This window comes from Physella acuta, unplaced genomic scaffold (genome assembly GCF_028476545.2).
Source record: "Physella acuta isolate Inbredline_101_S28 unplaced genomic scaffold, ASM2847654v3 ptg001796l, whole genome shotgun sequence".
NCBI classification, from domain to species: domain Eukaryota; kingdom Metazoa; phylum Mollusca; class Gastropoda; family Physidae; genus Physella; species Physella acuta.
In genome coordinates this window covers 102806-120721 of record NW_026733306.1, presented here as the reverse complement: position 1 = coordinate 120721, position 17916 = coordinate 102806, and the positions used below count along the sequence as shown (strand labels likewise).

The 17916-nt window shown below is 37.1% G+C and overlaps 1 protein-coding gene across 1 annotated transcript; it reads right to left on the bottom strand.

Annotated features, from left to right (window-relative positions):
* Positions 1 to 353: 353 nt before the first annotated feature.
* On the bottom strand, positions 354 to 5580 carry LOC131930529 (uncharacterized). Its single transcript, XM_059287061.1, has 5 exons — positions 5489 to 5580; positions 5000 to 5088; positions 3957 to 4025; positions 2149 to 2324; positions 354 to 668 (listed from the first exon to the last, which is right to left on the bottom strand). Exons 2-5 carry the CDS (start codon positions 5055 to 5057, stop codon positions 609 to 611), a joined length of 363 nt encoding a protein of 120 aa, XP_059143044.1. The 5' UTR covers positions 5058 to 5088; positions 5489 to 5580; the 3' UTR covers positions 354 to 608.
* Between the last annotated feature and the right edge of the window lie 12336 nt (positions 5581 to 17916).

Sequence of the window (17916 nt, the reverse complement as noted above, 5' to 3'; positions counted from 1 at the left end):
GTGAAGTTCTACACACATCGTAGTGACTGACCGTGCTGTCATGTCTTGACATATCATATGACTTTCAAAATAGCGGGACTCGTGATGACTAATACGGGGTCGTCCGTTAACGTCTCACTCCTATGGGGATAACGTGCCGGTGGAATTTTGTGACGATGGGGAAGGGGAGACTAGAAAGTATGACAACTCTTGCATTTAAAAATAACGTTATATAATATATAGGCCTATAGAATGTTAGCCGTTATTTTGCGTTTATAATAGGAAGTTTTTAAATTGTAATGGAAATATATTCTCAGATAATAAATGCAAAAGAAAAATGTTATAATCCCCCCCCCCCTCCACATACCCTCAAAACGACAGTTGTCTCTAAGTAAGCTACAGCATTTGGCACCACAATTTTACAATTTTCAAATCATTATGAAATACATACATATATAGAGAGAGAAAGAGAAAAAAACTACCCACACACACACTTCCCCAAGACAAAATCCTGCTACACCACTGTATAGCACAAACCTAGCTAGCATGCAAAGTGCAATAAAAAAATAAGTTCAAATCCCGAATCAACATAAATGCAACGTTAAATGAAAAAAAAAGATATATGTGCACTACAGTTGCACGGTGTCATCTTTCGAGGTGACTATATCTGCGGTGCTGTCTGTTGTCATCTGTGGATAAAAAAAATTAATTGAATAAAAACAGTTCGCACGAAATTGCGCAACGGAAAAATGCGCAAAAATTGCGCAAATACATACTCGTTATACTAATACACTTTAATCTATCTATCTATATATATAATTCTCTTCTGGGAGCCGTTAGAAAACAAGCTGCAAGCGCGCCTTACAGTCCCCTCTCTTCCTCTCCATCGCTACCACCCCCACCCCCTCACATGGTCTGGTGAGCTGTGGTTCACGCGGTTTACATTTTACAATCACAGAGACGGGTTTGGTGACGGCTATTAGGGGCAGATAATTTAGATCTAGTTTAAAACTTTTTTTATACTTAGGGAAGTAACTAAGTGGAGGCTGCTTTCACGTGGGTGGGGGTGGGGGGTAAGGGTTGGTGGAAAGTAGGGTTTTAGTGTTTTAAAGCAAATATTTTCAGTGGCAGCATTGGTACTGTCGAATTCACAAATTATGAATTACTGAAAAGTAGAAGATATAACAACTAAATAGCGGCATATGATATGCCGCGGGTCGGCTCGTAGCAAATAATAACTTAAAGTTATATTTATACAACCTAAGGTGTAAGAATTTGAAAGAAATGTAAAGTTAAGCAACGAATTATCTCCCATTTAAATATCAAAAATTTTTAAAAATATCAAGGGAAATAACTTTCACAAGAATAGCTAAATTAACCAAGTGTAACTAAGACATGCTTGAAAAACACAATAAAAACCTTTTAATTTCATTACGAAATTATTATAACAACCCTTTTACATTAGCTATGTAGCCTTGTGAAAACAATATATTTTACATATTGAATACTTAACTGTAGGTTTTGATTAAAAGTCTAAAAACGGTAGCTTTATTACAACATACTTCTATTCGATTTTAATGGCATGCATGCATTTGTGGATCATATCTCTCATACTTGAGTTCAATTTTGGATCCCTTAAATAAAGGGACGTCGTTTAGAAAATCAAACACGGGTAACTGTTTTAGACATTGCTATAATTATTGATTAAAAATGTATTTAAAAAATTGAAATAGTAAATACATAAAAACGTTTATAATTACAAGCTTTTATAAATGCACTAAAAAGAAGGAAATAATACAATTTTTATTAAAAATAAAATAAATCTGCGGTTACTTTTTGTATAAAAAAATACTTTCTTTAAATATATTAATGCACTACTATTTATATCACTATAATCAAAAGCGTGGGCCGCTTGTTTAGTTATATATCTAGGGAATTTTTTTTTTAATTATGCTACACTTTACATGTGGTAATTCTTTGCAAACGTGTTACTTATAGATTTTTTAAAAATCCCTATCGCACTTTTTTTTGCGCAGTTTTCCTTTGCGCATTTTTTGTCGCTCCCTAACACAACAGTTAAAAATAAGCTCAAATAATAAACCAATGTAAACTAAATATAAAATGTAGTAAGCTGTTGCACTGTCCAAGATTCTTATTATTTTTTTTTACCGAGTTGGTAATGGCGCTCTCGTTGATTTGTTCCGTCGTTTCTTCACAATCTGTCTCGTTTTCTGGTTCGCCGGGTTTTAAGAATTTGATTAGCAGCACAATAAAGAACACAAGGCACATGCCAGTGATGCCGATTAGAACGCCGGAGATGATTTTACTGTCAGGGTTATCTGTGTCTAGAAATAATTAATAATAATGGTGATAGGTTATTCCTCTTTTTTTTAAAGTGGAAAATTACCTTTACTACACACGAAGTGGTCTACCGGTAAGAGAGCTGGACTGCTAACCCGTAAGTCTCGAGTTCGAATCCGGGTTAAAGTCAGTAGACCGCCCCTGAGTCCACCCAACTCTGATGGGTACCTGACTCACGTAACGGAAAGTAAAGGCGGCTGGGTATAGTGATGACAACACTCTCTCCTCATATGACGAGTTCACAGAAACGAGTGAACTCTACTTCACTTGCCCTATAGACCGTCAGGTTTGAAAGGGAACTTTACATTTACATCCAAAAAACCTTCTGTTCGTCTGTTCGTCCGTCCGCCTACTCACCCACCCACACATGTCTTAAGGGTTAGCAATCGTGCGCTGTACCAACTACGCCGTCGCATTAGAATTAGATGCAATTGAAGACAAATGAGTGATTACACATTCAATACATTTCAGCTTACAAGACCAGCTGTTAAACACTGCTAACATATTTTAACACAGTGTGCCTATGGATTTCTTGTTACCCATTTAGCTGAAATATCTATCTTGTGTCAGTCAAAGATGTCGCGAGAGGGGGGGGGGGTGCGAACCTCACCGGGTGACACCAAGGATAAACATTGCAAAATTTACATAATAGAAATGATTTTTGACAGATCATTTAATAGTTAAATAATTTTTTACATGCACATTGATAGGGGGGGGGGGCTTGCTAACTATAGAGGAAACAATGCTGTATTAATAACCGGCTTCAGATAGACATCGTTAGTATTAAGTGCGCACAGAATAAAATTATCACCTTGGTGGGTGGAGGGGGAGCACCAATTGTAAAATTTAAAAGGGAAATAAGTTTTGTTAAACATTTTCAATAACTGATACGTCAATCAATCAACGACCGGGTGAGGGTGAGACCACATGTTATAATTTACTGTGAAGAAGATGTTGTTTTTTTCTTTAAATTAATAAGTGAATCAATATACTGTGTGCCAAATCGGCGCCATTACGCAACAAGGGAAGAAGGAGTGACACCAATCACAACTTTTAAAGACAAGCACTGGACTGATCAGAACAAAATGAAAGGTAAAGAGCTTCTAACGGGTTCAGCCGTTGGAAAGAAAATCTCTTTGATCACTATAGAATTCAAATAGAAGTCGTAGTTCACCCCCAAAGTGGGTTGCTTTAAGAATTTTAAATACACCCACACAAAAAAACGGCATAAAAATGCATATGAACATGCTTATGCACATGCATACACGGTGTATATGGCATATATTTTAACTATATGCCTACACATACACACATAGGCCTACACACACACACACACATATATATATATATATATATATATATATATATATATATATATATATATATATATATATATATATATATATATATATATGCCTAGGGGGTTGACACAATGAGGTGCCATACCGGTTGACACCCGACCTAGCGACACTACTGGCGATGACATTGGGATTACAATGAGTAGTAGAATGATGAATACAGATAATTAACTTAATGTTTGACAACATCCACAGGAAATGGATGATGGTAGCAATGATTCAGGAATGATGGTAGCTATGACTCAAAGAATGTGGTACCTAGCCATCCAGGTCGAGTCCTGTTTAAAATATCTCTTTCGATCCAGTCCCTGCTTATGAGGCTATATCCTGACACCAAGATGAAAACAGAAGACTGTTAGTTGTTTTTGTAAACAAAAAAACAGATAATAGAGAGCAAAAGTAATAGAGAACAGAGATAGCAGCGAACAGGTAGCAGAGAACAGAGATAGCAGAGAACAGAGATAGCAGAGAACAGAGGTAGCAGAGAACAGAGAACAGAGGTAGCAGAGAACAGAGATAGCAGAGAACAGAGATAGCAGAGAACAGAGATAGCAGAGAACAGAGATAGCAGAGAACAGAGGTAGCAGAGAACAGAGGTAGCAGAGGTAGCAGAGGTAGCAGAGAACAGAGATAGCAGAGAACAGAGATAGCAGAGGTAGCAGAGGTAGCAGAGGTAGCAGAGAACAGAGGTAGCAGAGAACAGAGATAGCAGAGAACAGAGATAGCAGAGAACAGAGGTAGCAGAGAACAGAGGTAGCAGAGAACAGAGGTAGCAGAGAACAGAGGTAGCAGAGAACAGAGATAGCAGAGAACAGAGATAGCAGAGAACAGAGGTAGCAGAGAACAGAGGTATCAGAGAACAGAGTACTCGGTCGAGTAAATTTATTTATTTAACCAATATAAACCTGAGACACTCCGCAAATAAGAATACAGAAAGTCTACGCCGTACCCTATGTAAATAAATACAATAAATAATATTAAGAAATAATATATAAATCACCCCTACAACAGCCCCCCCGGCTTCACATCTTAGGCTGTTTAGGCACCATCCCCACCAGACAGAAGAAAGAAACATTCAAATGGGTTTGGCTCAGAGAAGATTTCAAGAAGTTTTTTTATGTAGAAGATTTTAACCAAGTTTTGTTTACAGAAAATGTACAATATTTTAACCAGGTTAGGACCTTGGAAATTACAATAAGCTACGGTACTTTTCATTGAGAGGTCTGTAAAAATGTATCACCAATTTTTTGTTCACTAAATAATTTTTTATTCGAACGAATTAAAGTAAAAATAAAACGTACCTATATCTATTAAATTTGCCAGGCATAAGAGAGTCAAGCACACGCTAAAAAGTTCCATGATGCTTATCTTCTCTTTGTACTCTTTGAGTCTGGTGTGTGGGGAAATATAGGAGACAAAAATAACATTTTCAGGACGTTTAGGGGCCCGCAGCCGACCATAATCAATTTTTTTTACAATTAAAAAAAAATAATCTTCTAGCATTTTTGACTGGATGGTTGGTTTGTAAGAAGAATACTGAAGCTGAGGTTGGATTGTGTTTTTTCTATAGACATGCCTGGAAGAAACTCTGATTGCAAGATTAGCGGAGCCACATTCACTTAGCGAGTCAAATGAATACCTTTATACCTCTAAAAATCCCATTCATTATTAAAATAAATTTTATTAACTCGCAAAAGCTTATGAATGTTCTTTTATTAAAAGGTTTGAGCAATTCCTGACAACAATAAATGATTACAATCAGTATGAAGATTCAATCTACTTTTACTGACCTTAATCCCTTCTGTGGACAATCAGATTCCGTGTTCTAAATCCCCCATTGGTTCTTTTAACTTTTAACAAAATCTGCAACAAACTCAACAGAGATAATCTTCGCACAGCATCAAGAAACTTGTTACAACGTTGTCACGTCATGGGAGGTTTTGTTTTGTACAACATTTTTCTGACATCTATACATCAGGGATTCTCAAAATAATATATATATATATATATATATATATATATATATATATATATATATATATATATATATATATATATATATATATATATATATATATATATATATATATATGTGTGTGTGTGTATATATATATATGTGTGTGTATATATATATATATATATATATATATATATATATATATATATATATTTATATATATATATATATATATATGTGTGTGTGTGTGAGTGAGTGTGTGTGTGCGTGAGTGTGTGCATGTGCGTGGGTGCTTGCATGTATGCGTGGGTGCGTACGTGTGTAGTGTGTGTGTGTGAGAGAGAGTGTGTGTGTGTATGCGGGAGTGTGTGCATGTGCCTACGTGTGTAGTGTGTGTATAGGGAAAAACTGAAACTACCCCTATAACATCTTTTCTACACCACTGATAAATAATGTATGTATATTGTTGTTTGCCAATGGAGATAGGTTTAAGAATTCTTCTTTCAACAACTGAAAGTAACTTTGGTGACTTTTAAAGCTAGACTCGCCAACTTGAGTGTCCAGTTGTGGTAATCTGAGGACCCCCGTGATAACTGCTAGACAGATGGAGCTGATTAACATTAAATTATCGGGTTGCTCGCATCATTTCGTCATTAAATCATCGTGTTCCTTGCGTCGTGTCGTCATTAAATTATCGTGTTCTTTGTTTCATTTTAGTGCTAATTTAAACTTTACCAGTAAAAACACAATTTATATTGCTTGCTGAAAGCATCGGTTTACTATAAAGAAAAGTGTGTGTCGCTTACGCAATGTTATTAAGAGGATTTAATACATAAAACGCTCCACTCTTTTCTTTATGGTTAATTTAATAGTTGTGTACTATGATAATTTTAGAGAAAAAAATTTTAGTTTTCTTCTTTTGTAGGCATTTAAGCATTTGAAAATAAAAGTATGTTTTTATAAACGTTTTATATTTAGTGTTTTAATTATATATTTTTTTACTTTAGTATAATCGAATCCCATAACTTAAAACTAGTAGATTTAGTAAAAAAAAAAAAAAAAAAAACCACTCGCGAATTAAATGAACGCACCGATTTATGGGAAATAACTCAATAAGATAAGTATTTTATAATTTCAATATTTAATTCTTTTTATAGCTCGATTTAAATCTAATTTGTCACGCTGTGTTGTCTCGACCTGCATATCAAGTTTGAAACAAATCTGTTTGATAGAAGTGGTTGAAATTTCACTCGCAAGTTTAGATCCAGGTCGAGGTAAAAGGAACTACATACTGACCGAGAAATCAAATTAAATTAAAGTATGTACAAACGAAGAAACAAAGATGCTATTATGTTTCATCGTGTGCCTTCAATGGCATCCGCCGAGTTTGATGAGAAGCTTACGATCAGTATCGTTGTCATCGATTAATCAGGGATCTCCAAACTTTTCAGTCCGAGGGCCGCATTTACTATCAAATTTCAGTTCGGGGGCCAGTTTCTTCCAGGCATGTCTTTTATTTTTATACGCAAAGTTCCCTAGGCATCACCAACAAACGATTTTTCCTTGGACAAAAAGATCTCCGCGGGCCGGATGAGAGGACTTCGCGGGCCGTATCCGGCCCGCGGGCCGTAGTTTGGAGACCCCTGGATTAAATTAACGTATTTTACGTATTTTTATCTACTTTGCCTGCATAGAGGCAAAGAATACTTCAGAAAATTTCATTAATTTTATATTTTAAGGTTTAATGTTGCAAAAGTTGCAAATGCATAGAAACTAAAATATTTTATTTTAATCTTTATTTCTATTTATTTACATCAGTTAAATTTACATCAATTCAAAATTTTAACTTCACGTTTCACTTGAGTTGAAAAGCTTTGATAAGCATAAAACAGGCGTGTATTTCACATCTGTAAATCCACTTTTTACTTTGCCGGTAATATATTTTATTAAACTTATATCTTTGGTTATGCCATGGTTGTTTACATTTTCTTGTCAATGATACATTGAGAAAAATACAAATTACTTTTGCCTTTTATTATTTTATTTAGTACCGAAAATACTAAATCATCAAATTCGTTCAATTCGTTCAATATATGCTCACAATTTAAAAATAAAAATCAAAGGTGGAGTCCACCACTCTATAATCTGATATCGTACTTAAGATGAAGTCTCGAGTTCAAACCCTCGGGCAGATGAGGCTCGTTAGCTAGGGACAGCCACTCTTCTAGAAGAGACAACTCCAAAATCAAACAACTGCTGCCTTGTAGTTTGTACTTGGTTGGACAAAGGCTATGGAAGCAAATCCAAAAAGAAAAGCAGGCTGAAATGGCCTCAATGGTGCTTAACCAGTTGACACGTATCCTTAATTGTGATGGAGTCGGCAAAAGCTCATGGTTGATAAAATTCGAAAAAGTCTCGAGTTCAAACCCTCTGGCAGTTAAGGCTCGATCCCTTCCAACACTAAAAATTTAGAACGAAGAAGAAGAAAGTACTTAAGATTTCTTCTTCTTCGTTCTTAATTTTAGTGACATTTGAAAGTAAAGTAAATATTCCTCTCTAGACCTAGCGATCTATTAGGCAGAGTAGAGTTTATATGTTTCTTGACCTCGGCATATGAAGAGATAATGTGGTCAGTATTATGCCCAGCATTATACCAATTTTCTTGACCCAGCCGCCTTTACTTTTCCTAACGTTAGTTAGGTACCCGCATACCCTTCAGAATTGAAAGGATTTCCCCTACAATCGTGATATCGAAATAAAGTAACCATGTGATAAAGGCAATCACGTTTATATTTTATTCGCTGTCTTGATGTTCTTTGTTTGAAGTGAGTATCGGGTGTCACAATATTAGCGTCATGAACGGCTCGTTTTCTTCACGATTCTGCACAAATCGATGTTTTTTTTTTTTTTTTTTTTTTTTTTTACAATTGGCTTTTGGTGAAGAACACAGAGCGTTTTAATGAAGCCTAAAGTCATTTAGATATGTTGGTTTATGCGTATTTGATGCTTTCAAATTTGCTGCGTGATTGACATTAATGTACATTTTCAACGTGAGTGACCATAAATTATGTAGGCCTACATTTATAGCGCGATTGACGTCAACAGTCAAATGATGTACATTTACTGCGCGATTGAAATTAATTGATATACATTTGCTGCGTGATTGATACTGAAAGTAGTATTTGTAGGTTTAGGTAAACGATCACAAGATACATGGCAACCATTGAAGGTTTTTTTTTTGTTTTTTTTTAATCCGGAGCAGAGGCCAGTGGAAGTAGCAAAGATATGGTGCTAAAAATCCAGATAATTGTATTAGACAGGTGTTCTAAATATGTCGTCTTGCGAGTGGTCTATCCCAGTCCCGTTGAAATACAAGAGAGACATAACAATGGCTTGGTCGGGGGGTTAGGTCTATAGCCTAAACTAGAAATCCAAACGAAAACAGAAAACGTGCTATTCAAAAACACATTGCAAGTAAACTCGAGGCACATAAAGCAAATACAGGACGAACTTGGAATCAACTGGACAGAATACCCCCCCCCCCCAAAAAAACAACCAAATGGCAGCTATCCCGTGCAGTGTTTCGTTTTTTCTCCGGGGGGGGGGGGGGGGGCACTTAGTATTTTAAGGGGGGGGGGGGGCGAACACTAGTTAGAGCATATATTGTCCATATGAATTCTATTTCGTTCGGGTGGGAGGGGGCGGTAAACATTTTTCGGGGTAGAGGGTCGGAGGTTGGAAGAGATACCTGGAAGAAATTCTGGTCCCGTGTTAAGTTACTGCTATTACAGACGGCGCGATCGTGTCATTTTCAATGCTTTCTGTAATAGATTGAGTTAATTGTGAGGTCAAGGGAACTCACTCTCTGTATTAGTATTATATTTATATTGTTATCTTGAGTGATGTCCCTTACATGTTGTTATCTATATATAGTTCTCTCTCGCCATTTCTCTCTCTCTCTTTGCATCATAGCGTCTGTACATAATAAAGACTGTTAACAACCAACGCGGCTTCTCGTCAGTCATTACAATCTACCTCATTTGGCGACGAAGGATAAACATCTACTAGAAAGAGCACCTACTTACGCAAAAAAGAGGTTTGCTAGAGCTTATTAGCTAATTATTTCTAGAATTATGGCGCTGTATGGCCAAATAAAAGAATTTGATGCGAATGATGAAATCATTCAAGATTACCTAGAGAGGTTAAGCTTTTACCTAGAAGCTAACGACGTGACGATAGAAGCCAAAAAGAGAGCTGTTTTGTTAACAGTCATAGGGCCTCAACAATTTAGGCTACTAAAGGACTTATGCGCACCAGCTAGTCCAGATACCAAGAGCTTTAACGAGCTGAGCAAATTGCTAACAGACCACCATGCGCCTACCCCATCAAAGTTTCTATGTCGAGCTAGATTTGACAGTAGGACTCGTCAACCAAACGAGTCAATATCAGAATATGTTGCTGCTTTACGTCATTTAAGTGAATTTTGTGAATTCGGAGACACGCTGTCTGACAGATTATGTGAAAAGTTTGTGACAGGTGTAAACAGCCCTGATATTCAAAGAAAGTTGCTGCTCGAGTCAGATCTAAAATTGGAAAAAGCAATACAACTTGCAAATTCATACCAGCAGTCATCAGATGCGGCGAAATCTCTTACGCCTTCAGGGATCCATGCAGTAAACAGCAGGTTAGTCAATAAACATCAACCCCAACAGAGCATTCCAACTTATGCTAAACACCCTGCTCGTTCAAATCCTAGATCTAAATCTAGTAATAATTATCAAATATGTCATCGATGCAGGGGTCCCCATGCATCTCATCGGTGCAAGTTCAAGTCTGCAACTTGTTATAAGTGCGGTAAGCAAGGTCACATTGCCAAGGCCTGCTTTGCAAAGTCTTCGTCTGTTGCTAAATCTAGCCAGTCAAGACAGTACCGCAACCAAAAGCAGCACTATGTTAACTCTCACCAAGACTACCTAACCCAACCAATGAACCACTCTACCTGTGAAAATGCTCAAATTGATTTGCAGCCGGATTTCAACCTGTTCTCTGTGAAATCAATAAGTCATGCTCCCATCAATGTACAAGTTAATATCAACGGTAAGAGCATCAGCTTCCAACTTGACACTGGAGCATCACTAACAGTCATCACAAAGAAAGATTTTGACGCTGTCACAGGAGGATCAGTGTCTCTACAGCCGTGTCACAAGTGTCTAACAACATACACTGGTGACAATGTTCCGGTAATAGGAGAGTGTATGGTTCATGTAAGTTATAATGGTCAAAGTGTTAAACTTCCTCTTCTTGTGGTTGAAGGAAATGGACCGCCATTACTGGGTAGGAACTGGTTAAGTGATCTTAAGTTAAATTGGGAGAGTATTTGTTCATTGAAGAATGTAAAAGAATCTAGTCTTACTTCACTAGATAAAGTTATATCTGAAAATAAATGTGTTTTTGGTAACTCTGGATTACTAAATGATAGAACAGTGAAGTTAAGCATTAAAGATACAAATCCAAGATACTGCAAAGCTAGAGTTCCACCTTATGCAATGAGGAATAAAATTGAAAATGAGCTAAGTAGATTGGAATCTAATGGCATTATAAAGAAGGTAGACTATTCCGATTGGGCGACACCCATTGTGCCAGTGTTAAAGAAGGATGGTTCTATAAGAATTTGTGGAGACTACAAAACTACACTGAATAAGCAAATAGAGCTAAATAGGTACCCTATACCTAACATTGAGGAAATTTCTTTGAATTTGGCAGGAGGAGACAAATTCACTGAATTAGACTTTAGTCATGCTTACACTCAACTAGAACTGCATCCAGATTCAAAAGTCTATACGACAATAAACACACATAAAGGACTCTACCAATATGAAAGACTATGTTTTGGCATATCATCTAGCCCTGGAATTTTCCAAGCTGTCATGGACAGTATTTTTAAGGACATTCCAAATGTTTGTGTTTATTTTGACAATGTATACATAACTGGTAAGAATGACACTGAACATCTTAAAACACTTGATAAAGTATTGAAAATTGTTGGTGAAAAAGGTTTAAAGATAAACAAAGATAAATGTCAATTCATGTTGACAGAAATTAGTTTTCTTGGTTATGTATTAAGCAAGCAAGGCATCAGACCTCAACCTGAGAAAACAAAAGCCATTAAAGAAGCACCCAAACCTGAAAATACCCAACAACTAAGAGCTTTTTTGGGCTTGATAAATTACTATGCAAAGTTCATAGGGAATCTGTCTGGTAAACTATCACCACTGTACAAGCTGCTACAGAAAAATGCAACTTGGCACTGGGGTAAACAACAAGAAGCTGCTTTTAACACAGCAAAAGAGGCTTTGTCTGCTGACACCTTACTAACTCACTATGACCCAGGGAAAAGACTTATATTAACATGTGATGCTTCACCAGATGGTGTAGGAGCAGTCTTGTCCCACATGGATGAGAAGGGTGACAGACCCATTGCTTTTGCCAGTAGATCTTTGAACCAGGCTGAGAAAAATTATTCTCAGTTAGATAGGGAAGGCTTAGGCATCATTTTTGGTGTTAAGAAATTTCATAAGTTTCTGTTTGGTAGGAAGTTCACCATCTTTACAGATCATAAACCGTTGCTAGGTTTATTTGGAGAAAACAAAACCCTACCTGAGCATGCCCCACCAAGAATTCAAAGATGGGCTATCACACTAACTGCATACAATTATGAATTGAAATACAAACCTGGATCTGAGAATTGTGCAGATAGTCTTAGTAGATTACCTTTAAAAAACCAAAGCCTGAGCTATGTACCAGAAGATGTATTTGTTCTCTTCACTATCATGGATAACTCCAATATAAATGTGAATGATATTAAAAGAGAAACACAAAAAGATGAGTGCTTAATAAAAGTATATGAGTACAGTAAGAATGGTTGGCCTGAAGAGTCTGTGAATGATGACTTAAAGCCATATAAAATAAGAAAAACAGAGTTAAGTCTAGAAGATGGATGTATACTATGGGGGTCAAGAGTAATTATCCCCAAAATGTTACAAAAAGAAGTTTTAAGAACTTTACATGATACTCATCTTGGTTCTTCCAAAATGAAGAGTCTAGCAAGATCATGGTTCTGGTGGCCACATATGGATGCTGATATTGAAAAATATGTAAAGCTTTGTTCAAGCTGTGCACAACATTCAAATCAACCAGCTACAGCACCTTTGCAAAACTGGGACTGGCCAATCGAGCCATGGAAACGTATACATATAGATTTCGCAGGACCTTTCATGAACAAAATGTTCTTAATTGTTATTGATTCACATTCTAAATGGTTAGAAGTTAAAATCATGAACACAATCACTGCAAATGATACCATTATAGAACTTAAGGAAATATTTTCAACTCATGGATTACCAGATCAAATTGTTTCAGATAATGGGCCTAGTTTCACAGCTCATGAGTTTAAACTGTTTTGTGTGGCAAATGGTATTGAGCATATAACCACATCCCCCTATCATCCTGCTGGGAATGGTTTGGCTGAAAGAGCGGTAGGCATATTCAAAACCGCTATGGTAAAAATGAATACCGGTAACAAGTTTTCTCTTAGAGAAAGAGTAAACAGGTTCTTAACCAAATACCGCACAACTCCTCATATAACAACAGGTGTTGCACCATGTGAATTGCTATGTGGTAGGAAAATTAAAACTCATCTTGACCTACTACATCCAACTGTTCAAAGGTCTGTTTCCCAACATCAACATACACAAAAAGTAAATCATGACAAATCATCCATTGAAAGAGAATTTGCAGTTAATGATAATGTGTATCTGAGAAATTATGGGAGAAAGGAAAAATGGATACCAGGTCAAATTGTTCAATGTACAGGACCTGTGTCTTATAAAGTAAAAACAAATGATGGACTTATTGTCCGTAGACATGCAGACCAGTTAAAAATAACTTGTGCAGATAATAAGTGTGAATCTGTCAATCCCACCAAATCTGAACAGTTCACACCAGCTCAGTTTGTTCCACAACCAAGTTCTGTTGATATGAGTGAACCAAGTTGTCTGGAGTCAGAAAATGTAAATTCTGGAGTTAATGATTTAAATCCTAGACCTCCTGAGATAGAGAATCCAGATGGTCAGAATCTTGAGTCACCAAATCAAAAGCCACTGAGAAGGTCAAGCAGGACAATCAAGGTCCCAAATAAGTTAGACCTATGATTCTAAAGGTCAAAAGGACTTTGACATTATTGTTTTGTATTTTGATTATGTTGTGGCATATTGTGCATTGTTTGTAAGGATGTAATCTACCATAATGTTCATGTCACAATATAATTGGTGATTTTAGGATACTATCAATTGTTCTATTGAGAGATGTGTTATTGTGTTCTAAGGGTAAAGGGATGTAATAGATTGAGTTAATTGTGAGGTCAAGGGAACTCACTCTCTGTATTAGTATTATATTTATATTGTTATCTTGAGTGATGTCCCTTACATGTTGTTATCTATATATAGTTCTCTCTCGCCATTTCTCTCTCTCTCTTTGCATCATAGCGTCTGTACATAATAAAGACTGTTAACAACCAACGCGGCTTCTCGTCAGTCATTACAATCTACCTCACTTTCAATTGGGAAATTTTGAGTGCCATAAAAACTGTTTCATACTTTTTATGCTCTACTCCATTTAAAGCCTTATAAAAATCCACTAAGGGCCTAACATAGTCTGCATCACTAAAGCTGGGGAAAAAAACAATATCTCCTTTAGGTCAGCTGATTACAATGTAATTTACATTTTCATATGTTCGACAATATATTATATAGGCCCCCTATAACTGTCACTTCAAATTTTTGGAGCCAGAGGCGTAGCTAGGGGAGTACGGGTGGAGGCGTCATGGGCGTCGACCCTATGGAGGAGGGGGTGTCAAATAAGGTTGAAAAACATAAACAAAAGCATATTTTGAGCTACATAACTGATTACTGAATTATAGACAGTCAAATTTAAGAAAAGAGAATGTGACTGTTTTCCAATATCCATTGTGTCATACCAAAAAAAAAAGCGCCCTGCAAAATTGATAGTTCACTCCGGTCACTGAAATTGGTTGTTACGTACCCCCCTGTCAGAGTTTCTTCCAGGCATCTCCAGGATGCTGCCCCCCCCCCCCCTTCCCCCGAAGAAAGGTTTACCCCCCCCCCCCCCGAACGAAATGGAATTTATATAGAAAATATATACTTTTAATAGAGTCCGCCCCCCCCCCCCGAAAATTTCAAGTGCTCCCGTGCCCCCCCCCCCCTCTTCTAACCCCTCCCCCCCCCCCCCCCGAAGAAAAAAGTCTGGAAGAAACACTGGCCACTGTTTGGAGACAAGGAACCTAAATTCAAATTCTTGTTATAAACAGTGAATCGGCAATTAGTACTTCATTTAAAAACATGCGAAATGTTTTTTTTATCTATCAGGTTTACCTTGTATATAACGTCATGCACAAGACACATTTCGGGATTATCATCTTTCATCAGTTTGAAGCAATCGTTTTTCTGCTCCGTCGTATTAAGAGCACCATCAGCAGAACAGGGGCTTATGTTTCTCATAGGTATGGTAGTGTCGTGGTACCGCACCGTTTGACACAATATAGAGGTGACACCAAGACATTTTTTTTTTCAAATATACAGAAGAAAAATGCGTTTCCCGGTTTAACTCACGTTCAACTAAAGTTGTGTGTACAAACTGACGATCCCGAGTAAACTTGCTAACTTAATAAGAGAAAGCTGTTACATCCAGCTATAGATAAACGAAATATTAACTGTGCAAAGGGGTGGGAGGTTGGGGTGGCACTTACAGAAAAATTTACAAAATTTACATAGGAAAAACACTTTTGTTGAGCCTTTTCAATCAATGATATTCAATCAACGACCGGAATGGGGTGGCAAAATGAGGTGGCGCCCAGGCCGACACCCGAGCTAGTGACGCCACTGCTTCTGGGTAATTTGTTTTTTAAACTTTGGAGGTAGTGTTACTGTCTATATGATTTACAGAACAATAATTCTTCAGCAGAATCACCTTCGTCATATATCTTATGCTATCAAAACTGACGCACTGTTTTACCGCACAAGTTAATTCATCCGTTTCTTCTGTTTCCAACTTTTCAACTAGCTGTATTTCATTTCAAGATCTTCACAACAATCTAATTTCTCCCCCCCCCCCCTCCCCAAATGACAGTCGAAATGAGAGGCTGTGAATAATGACCTATCGTAATTAAGCAGCTGTAGGCTAGAGCAACATGCATGCACATTGCAGCTTCAAGTTCATTATATCTTAAAGGCAATTGAATTTCTATAACTTTGTGAATTCGGAATATTTTTTACTGTTCCACTATCTACGTATCTGATCGTCTGATTACCCCCTCCCCTCCTCCCGAGGTGTGTGGCGTCATTAACGGGCGAAATGTAAGCTATGTAGCCCGTAGCCAGCTTAATTATTCAGCACAGAATGATTGATTAGATATTGATCACGCATACAAGTGGAGTTAAACTAGACTGACTAATTTTAAGGTTGTGGTGAAATGGGATGGTTCGGCTTTTGCTGAAAGTGAAAGTGATAAAAGCATTGGTTGCCCATGAAAGCTTTTACTTATTTATTAAAGAAAGAAAGTTCATGTTTCTGTGTGGGTCTGTAAACGCGATAACACGAGTACTGATTTAGTCCTGTTGACCAAATGTCATATACAAGTATTATATCAAATTTGAAGTTCTCTATCAACTTTTGAGCGATTTCCGGTAACCGGAAATGGTACCTACTCTACTTCCTGTCTCATAAAAACCAATAACTTAAGCACCATTAAAGTTAGGTAGACGAGATTTCACATACAAGCAGTAGCGTACGCAGGGGGGGAGCAGGGGGAGCGGCCGCTCCCCCTCTGGCCATTTTCAGCATAGTGGCGCCTTTTTGGAAACTTTTTAAACTCAAAGTTTTAAACTATGATATTTGTTAAAAAAATATTTTTGGTCGGCTCATCTATGTAAATCACAAGATTTCTTTTCATGCAGCAATTAAGCATTACTGTACTAGTCTAGCAGTGTCTACGTTTACAACACGTATTAACAGCTGCATCAGTTTGCAATTCTAAAAATAACCCTTACGATGCATTGCAATGTTTAAAAAACCTCTACGGTAGTACCACTTGGCAAGAGGATTGTTAAGTTTAAGGCAACTGTATAATGTATTTGCTTACGAATAATTGAATTAGAAAATGTTATACATAAAACTTCACACATAATTACTTTATATATACAGTTTGAATCGTGTGATTAATTCTTTAAAAATTACAATACAGAAACAAATACAACTGATGTGGCACCTCTATTTAAATTTACTTATGAGCAAAATGGGTAGTGGTGGGGAAATTTTGACAAGGTCAACAACGTCATCACGATGAAGTAGTAGTATTCTTACAGTTTGAGCGATAGTGATTACGATTACAAATTATATGAAACAGTTACAACCCCCCTCCCCCATGGACCCCTCTGTAAAAAAATATTGTCATAATACCACTGCTACTTATTTAAATCTATTTCTGTAATATATATTTGTGTAATATATATTTGTGTAATATATATGTATGTTTAGAACAGTCATCTAAAAACTGACGCTATGTTCACTCTGAGTAGGTTATCTTCCCCCCCCCCCCCTATACACCTCACCACCACAATTGTGTAGAGGGACATTAATGTCACGCCTAGGTATACACTGGGTTGGATATTTGACCTAAAGTGAACGGACTGTGGTGAATGAAGTTGAACCCACCCCACCCCCACCCCCCAACCCACCCCGAACTGATCTGTTAAGTACATGTAGAAAAACGCGTAATGATGTACAAAAGTACCATGCCGCCAGAAAATTAGCTTATATATATATATATAATACACGTATATAGAACGTGTTAAAAATTCGGCGCCTTTTTTTGCTCTTTTCGCTCCCCCTACAACGAAAACCTGGATACGCCTCTGCATACAAGTAATAAATTGTGTAGGCCGGTTCCTATCAAAGTTTGATCGATTTTCGATAATCGGAAGAGATACATCAACATTTATTTCCGTGGGAACACGATAAATCGACTAGTGTTTCAGGGGTCATCCATAAATGACGTCACGCTTTTTTGACGATTTTTACCTCCCCCCCCCCCCTCCGTCACACATCATCACAAAAGGCCAGACCCCCCCCCTAAAATGACGTCACACCTCAGCCTACAACCCCCCCCCTCAAAATTGCAATTGAATT

Excerpts from the sequence above, each read along its gene's own strand:
- LOC131930529 (XM_059287061.1), bottom strand. The coding sequence starts at position 5,057 with ATGGAACTTTTTAGCGTGTGCTTGACTCTCTTATGCCTGGCAAATTTA. Across the intron at positions 4,026-4,999 it reads GGCAAATTTAATAGATATAG|GATATAGCCTCATAAGCAGG; the intron begins GTACGTTTTATT and ends TCTTGGTGTCAG. Across the intron at positions 669-2,148 it reads AGAGCGCCATTACCAACTCG|ATGACAACAGACAGCACCGC; the intron begins GTAAAAAAAAAT and ends TTTTATCCACAG.